Source organism: Ictalurus punctatus, chromosome 14 (assembly GCF_001660625.3).
Source record: "Ictalurus punctatus breed USDA103 chromosome 14, Coco_2.0, whole genome shotgun sequence".
Classification (NCBI taxonomy): domain Eukaryota; kingdom Metazoa; phylum Chordata; class Actinopteri; order Siluriformes; family Ictaluridae; genus Ictalurus; species Ictalurus punctatus.
The window spans coordinates 10,089,122-10,096,375 of record NC_030429.2 but is presented as its reverse complement, the minus strand read 5'-3'; the positions used below and the strand labels follow the sequence as shown (position 1 = coordinate 10,096,375).

General features: G+C 36.5%; 1 protein-coding gene across 2 annotated transcripts; it reads right to left on the bottom strand.

Moving 5' to 3' along the window:
• Positions 1-898: 898 nt before the first annotated feature.
• On the bottom strand, positions 899-4,274 carry il21 (interleukin 21). 2 transcript variants are annotated; one of them, XR_006983626.2, is made up of 7 exons: positions 3,563-4,274; positions 3,322-3,422; positions 3,191-3,232; positions 2,047-2,157; positions 1,900-1,938; positions 1,715-1,798; positions 899-1,495 (listed from the first exon to the last, which is right to left on the bottom strand). XR_006983626.2 is itself a non-coding variant. In XM_047159921.2 (6 exons), the coding sequence occupies exons 1-6, from the start codon at positions 3,463-3,465 to the stop codon at positions 1,478-1,480; spliced, it is 438 nt and encodes a 145-aa protein (XP_047015877.1). In that variant the 5' UTR covers positions 3,466-3,542; the 3' UTR covers positions 899-1,477. The 2 variants fall into 2 exon arrangements, 1 of the variants encoding a protein (XP_047015877.1); XM_047159921.2 differs by lacking the exon at positions 3,563-4,274 and having other exon boundaries at positions 3,322-3,542.
• Between the last annotated feature and the right edge of the window lie 2,980 nt (positions 4,275-7,254).

Below are 7,254 nucleotides of genomic sequence, written 5' to 3'. Positions count from 1 at the left end.
ATTGACATCATCAAAACAAAGAAGAGCTTTTCCATATTCTGTGAAGGTGCAGTTTACAGACAGACAGTTTAAAAATGTTTAAATGATCATTTAAAAATAATAATTATAATAATAAAGACAGCCAACATAAATGACTGAATTAATAATCAGCAATTATTTCAGCACCAAGCAAACAGACATCGGTTGAGTGAAAAGACAATGATGAGACCCAGACGGATGTGCATGATGTAGATGAAGAAGTCGATAACTCATTTCCTTTTGTAAACTTATGATTCTTTAAATGCAACTAAAATCAGTAAATAGTGGTTGATTTAAGACAGTCAGTGTGTTGGAGTCTCTCAGTGGAACTGATATCTAGTTTTCAGAACTATATATAATAGAAGATGTTACAATTTCACTATAGGAAGGGTTTTCCCACGTTACCACACAAATGTTTAGCGAATGCTATGTGAATTTCAGAAAAACCATCACAGAAAGTGTGAATGTTCTGTGTTTCCATCTAGCAGTGTTTTGTTAATCGTATGACGAGGAGCAACTACACATAATCAAATGAGCACCAGTCATGGAAACATTCAGTACATCATAATTTCCATCATCCTTTATCCTTTTCCTTCTCTTCATCGTTATAACAAATTGTCCATCTTAGTCCAGTATAGAAGTATTTCTCTGCAAAATGTACCAATACTATTCAGGTTTTCTGAGGTGCAAAAATGTGCATATAAACTTGCATGTGGAAAGTCAGCACTGGTTGGAATGGCTGCATGCCTAATGAGTCTTTGTTGTGGAGAATGTGGTGGTGTTTTTCATAAAAATGTGCAAATATTTGACTTGTAATACACTTGTAATAATCTTGTAACAGGGGTTCTGTGAAAGAAATCACCAATATCCACAGTTCTGATTTGAGAGAATTTAATTTTAATAGTAAATAAATACAAAACAATAGGATACATGCATTAAGTACAACTGGTTAACTATGTAATCCATAAAGTCTCATTATGAGACATAATTGTTTATTTCATTCTTGAAAATAACGTCAGTTGACAGTGTGAACCAAACTTTTTTCTGCTGTCTTGGGAAAGAAGTGATCATGCAAGTGCAAAAAATATAACTATATATGCCCATCCATTAGAAGGTGCTATAGCAGCAGCAGGCCTTGTCTTGAGTTTTCTCTCTTGTACTGGTTTATAACTGTTAATACTATATAATGCAGTATATATGTACATTACAATACATTTCTCTGCAATGTGAACACAGTATTAATCAAAATTAGCAGTAAGAAAAAACTGATAAACACACTGCCAACATATCCGAAATTCTAAGGCATTTCTCAGTCTATTGTAATATAAAAATCAAAAACAACCAAACAAATAAATAAGCAATAAATAGATGGGTTGATCCACAGTGCTTTACACCAGGGTTTCATGAGGTAGTGTCGTCCACACATTCACGTCGTCATCATCATCATCATGCTTGTAATTTAAAGGCGACTATAAGCCTGCAAAAAAAGAAAAAAAGAGAAGAGGATGTTACTCACCGGGAGTGAACTTTATGCTTCAAAGTTTCTGTTTTATAATGGGCAACTTGACGTTTCCTGTTAATTAGTCTGAACCGTTGTTTAAAAAAACCCCAAAATGGACAAAAAGCCTGAGAGTCCTGGGTAAGAATGGGAACGTATTATTAAGTGTAAGGTGTTTGTGTGTTTGTGTAAACTAACCATTTGCAGACGTGACTGTAAATTACTCAGAAATTGTTTGCTGCTGACCCTCGGGTAGGAGTCACAGGACATGCACTTGGTTTTCTGAAAAGGAACGTCAATCAGATAAAGATCAGCATTCTGCATCGTGGGACAAAGTCTAAAATCACACACTGCTTAATTTTTAAAATGTTTTAAAATCTCACCTTTATTTCTTCCTCAGTGCAGGTGTTCACGCTATTCATCTACAATGAAGACAACATGAGCAAATAGATTAGTGATGCTTTTCTTGTAACCTTATGAACGAAGTTGTTTATAAGAAAGAAGGATCATTTATGTGAAGTTCTACTTACGATGGTAGCCTTGCCCAGATTTCTGGCCAGTTTCATCACCGTTTGATTCTTATGGGTGATGGATTTAAGCTCTGATTTGAAGCACTCGAGAGCAGAACGAGAGCAGCACTCCTAAATAAACAAACAAACAAACAAACAAACTTTTCATAAATGAACTGAATAATCCTTACTTAACCATCTAAATCTCTTGAAATCCAGTGTCTCTTAAATGGCAGTGCATTTAATTATACACTTGATTTTAGACAATCTTTTTTTTTTTTTTTAAAAACCGATGTTGAATATGATAAGACTAGTAAGTGCATATCTCTCGACTTTTGCTTCGGGACACACTGGAAAAAGTCTATCAGCAATAGAGAAACAGTACTGCCGATTTTCTTTATTCTAAATTCCCCCTCCTGAGCTGACTCTAAAGCTCATTTCACAGAACTGGCAGGGAAACATCATTTTTTCCACACAAAAGCATGTAATTTCAGAGCTTTCAGTGAGAATACAGAGAGGCATTCACGAAAAAACAACCATGTTTGAACAGAAGATGATTACATTTGTCTTTTGTTCTCATCTCAACCTGAGAGAAACTGCACTGATAGACGAGACTCTTGACACCACAATAGACGGCCATTATAGAACTCAGAAGGTCAAATGCAGAATGAATCGAAACCGCTCGGCCATTCGGGCAACCCACAGATGTGCTGCTCTTTCATTACTCATCAAATTTCTCCTAAATTAGGCGCACTTTCTCCAAACTCTCGCATGAGCTACTTTCTGTTTGACTCTTAGTCACAGGTGAGAGAGAAACCAAAAGCACCTAAAAACGTTTAAATTCAACTCACAAATCTGCCTTCTCTCTCCCAGTGGATGGTCAAAATTCATTTGCACAAAGTGGTGTCATAGAGTCTGCCTGATTTGCTGCAGCGAATTCGTATTAGTAAAGAAAACGTGTAACGAATTCCATGTTGCTTAAAATCAATTCCTTCCGTCAAAAAGAGTGCAAATATAAAATACTATTATGTAAATACTATGAAACATGTAGAACTGAAAAATAGAAGCGCCCTGATGAATTTCTACTGAATGAATGTTTACTCTGCGCCCAGGTATTCCACATGAAATGTCAGCTGATAAACAATCCAAAAGTCACCTCTCTTACCTTGATGTCATTCGTTGGTGAGTGGAGAAACATGCTATTGTCCTGCAAAACGGAGTCAAATAAAATATGTTAAAATAGGGCACTAGGTCAAGTGAGCAAACTGATTAAACAATGTTAAATAAGCAACTAACCTTTTCTCTATTAATAAGGAATTTGAGGTGGTTGATGGCTTGTTTGAGCAGTCCTTCAGTTTTCAAATCCTTAGGAGACGTGGTTTGAGCCGAGCATGCTGCTACGAGCAGAACACACAGAACACAGGAGAAAGTCGTCCTCATGTTTATCTATACTATTCACTTACACTGATCCGAGCTCGAATAGGCTAAAGATGCGTTTAAACGGTTGCGTTCATACTGGTTGCAGGTATACACTTACCTTTATATAGGATCCTTCGGGACGCAGGAAAACCACGTCTTGGTTGATACTGGAAAATTCAGGGACAAACAGTGACTAATGACTTTTTCTTTTCCACTGACTCCGTTACGACTGTCATCGAGAGAGATCGTTGCGCGGGGGCTGTACGGATGCGAGAGTTTTTTTTTTTTTTCTTTCGTGTGTGTACTTGTTGTGTGTACTTGCATGTGTATGTGTGTGTGTGAACCTGACCTAGACTTTCTGCACACTTGGCAGGAAACTACGAAGTGCTCTCGGTTCCTCTTCTCATTCTGAATCAGCACTAGGTCCGTGTGTGTGTGCATAGGAGATATAGGTGCGACTGAGTGGATGTCAACGTAAAAAGGTGCTTTTTCGTTGTCTTCCCACACACACATTGTGTTGATTCAAGACAACAACAGGAAGTCCGTTTAATACTCTTTTATTTTTTTTTTTATGTCTGAAAAAAATAGCGTATTTGTGATGAAATGTTCCTCTGAAAGTGGAAGATTTATTATTTAGTTTACATTGAGAGAATGATCTTTGAAAACCTCACGTTCATGCAAACATGTCCATAATTTGTTCTTCTTTTTCCTTATTGCATTCATTCATTTAGTCTGTATCTATCTGCAGCAGACAGCTTGACATATGTAAGTGTGTGTGTGTGTGTGTGTGTGTGTGTTTGTGTGTGTGCACGCAAACATTTGCATAGGAATTTGAGCATGTCATCTTCAGTTGTGGTTTCGGCAGGTCAGTTCCTTGTGACATAATCAGTAGAGCATATCAGCATAAAGGAAATGAGGTCACAGCCGAGCCTGACATCCCTGGTCTTGCGTGAACAGGAAGTGGTGAGTGGGGGATGGGTTCTCACCAAATCCCCATAGTGTCATTACTGAAGGGAAAAGCCCAGGTGACCCCCAGGCTGCTGGAGAGAGGCCTAGTGCGTGTTTAATCGCACCGGGGATTCCTCACCTCATACATGGAGTCTCTGTCTCAGCTCATGGAAGAGAGTGTATTCAGCTACAACCAAAATGACTCACAACTTCCCTCCTGTCATCATGTCTGTATGTAAGTGTGTGTGTGTGCATGAAATATTAATGTATAGATCTAAGAGCAAAGTGATATGCAGGCTAAGAGATCCTAAATAAAATTTTAAAAAGCTGACAGTAATAAAGTGTAATATTTACATATTGATATGATGCTACTGGATAACTAATTTTAATGCCTCTATTTAGATGGGGGGGGGGAGAAAGAGAGAGAGAGAGAGAGAGAGCGAGCGAGCTGTCTGTGGTTGGTAGTGTTAAACGCAAAATTGCACTTAAAGGAAATGTGGTCAAAACAAAAGAAATCTTGTTGAAAAATTAGTTATTTGGTAAAATGTATTTAGATAAAGCACCATTTATGTATGTTTCTTCAATATTAACCGATAAGAAACATGGGAAATACAAAAGAAATAGCAGCATTTTCTCTATAACCCAAGGGAATAAAGAACAACACCCCCCTAATCAACTGAAATGAAGCAATGTTTCAAATCAAAAAATTAGAGTGTCAATAGAAAAAAAGCACATTTTAGATATATAGACATACGTTTTCTAGGAATTAGAAGTAACAAATAATATATGTTGTTAAAGAAAATAACAATTTAAATTAGTGTTGATCCTCTACTCCTGTTAGTCCTCTGTCCAAAGTCCTTCTAGTAAAGTGTGTGCACAAAGGGAAACTTTTCAGTACAGGAAAAGGACTGGATAAACATGATGACTTTTCAGACCTGCAAAAGGCTGATCAAATCTGACAAAATGGTGTCAGTATTGTGTGGATAATGTGTAGTCTTTGTCTGAATAATAAAAGGTTTTTTTTTTTTCCAGTTTTTTCCCCCAGGTATCAAATAACAATTTGCACGTACACGTTTCTCCATAACTAATGATGCTAAGTGCTATATCTGAGCATACATCATCAGTGGATGAATCTGATAGGCCAGACATATTCGCTAATGTGTTTATCAACATTGTTGAGTGACGGGACTTGCATAAAACATTTGGTCATGGTGGTGCACTGCTGCTGACTGGATATGTTTGGTTGGTGAACTATTTCTTAACCCAGCAGTGACACTGAATGTTACTGTACCAGATCCATTCATGCCAATTAAACACTCTGCTGTAGCTTAAAAAATAAAAATAAAAAATAAAAAAGTAGAACTCAGATGGACAACCAAGGAACCCGTAAAGCTTGAAGATTGAATCTTCCCCTAAACCACCCCCCCACCCTCTGCCCTAAGTGTGTACCATGTTCTTGTCATTTATGCTTAAACACCCAAATAAAATCTGGTCAGCTGTGGTCCTGTTTCGAATGATGGAGACGGAAGAGCGAGTCAGTAAAATGTGAAGAGCATCAGATGCCCTACAGTCAGTAATTGTATGTCTACAAAATGACCCATAAAGTGCATGTACTTGATCAAATGGCCAATTAATCATATGTTCAGCTGTTAACACATTATTCCATACACTGTTCATGAGCACGCTTTTCTATTTTATTAATAGAATGAAATCGTTTTACACTCCGCTTTTCTTTATATCTGCTATGTGCAAATTTGCATTGTGCAAATACCTGACTTAATTTGTTGACTTATGAGTTGTTTTTATTGTTTTATTGTAAACAAAAGACACAAAAAAATTTACAGTGTAAAGAAAAATGTGCTTTAGGCATTATGTATGCTTGCGAGAATGTCTGAGATTTTTTGCAAAACTATAAATTATAGTAAAAACGAATACATTTTTGTCTAAATGAGTTATATTTTAAATTTGAGGTATATCATAATGGGAAAGACCCGCAGAATAAGGTTATAGATCAGTGCCATGGGATGTCCCAGGATTTGTCAGCTTCTGAGCTCATTTCTCTTATCATATTTCCATCAGAAATAAGCAGTCAGTCTAAGTTTGGGTTCACATAGAATTCTTACTCACCAGTTTTCTTTCTTTAAAAAACCCCAAAAAACCCTACAAACCACAGGATTTGTATATTTAATTCATTTAATTGAAGATTTAATGAAAAGCTGAGCTGTGGGTCGAAACAAACCAGCCATTTTACCATAGCTCAGATTATTTACTTTAATACACCATGTTGTCCCACATTTACATATGCACACATGATTAAAAAAATGTATACAGACAGCTCAGCTATCTGTTGCCTGCTGTCTCACTGTGCTGTGGTAAATAGTTTATTAGTTGAGTTTGTGGTTACTGTGTGGGCTGCCTTACTCGTGCATGCTTTTGTAGTGGTCAATTACAGCTGCATAAAAATGGCATTTTGCCAAGAAAAATTGGCTGATGGCTATAAACACAATGAGTCAGTCAACTCAGATTCTCATTAACCCGACACACTTGAGTGTTATTTTCAGTTCAGTGTCTGCAGTGTTTCCGGGTGGCTCTTTAAACTTAATTCTTCAGAAATTACTCAGAATGATTCACATAAAATAATTCAGAGAAAAAAGAAAATTTCCCTTTCAATTTGGTTTACTTGCATTCATTGTAATGTATAATAATAATAATAATAATAATAATAATAATAATGATGATGATGATGATGATGATGATGATGATAATGGAACCTCAGTACCTTTAGATTCAAACTTTTATTGATAAATGTTCTTCATGTTTATGCACATATCATATACCAATATGTCCACTAGTTACGGGCGT

Excerpts from the sequence above, each read along its gene's own strand:
- il21 (XM_047159921.2), bottom strand. The coding sequence starts at position 3,465 with ATGAGGACGACTTTCTCCTGTGTTCTGTGTGTTCTGCTCGTAGCAGCA. Across the intron at positions 3,233-3,321 it reads TCCTTATTAATAGAGAAAAG|GACAATAGCATGTTTCTCCA; the intron begins GTTAGTTGCTTA and ends TCCGTTTTGCAG. Across the intron at positions 2,158-3,190 it reads CACCAACGAATGACATCAAG|GAGTGCTGCTCTCGTTCTGC; the intron begins GTAAGAGAGGTG and ends TTGTTTATTTAG.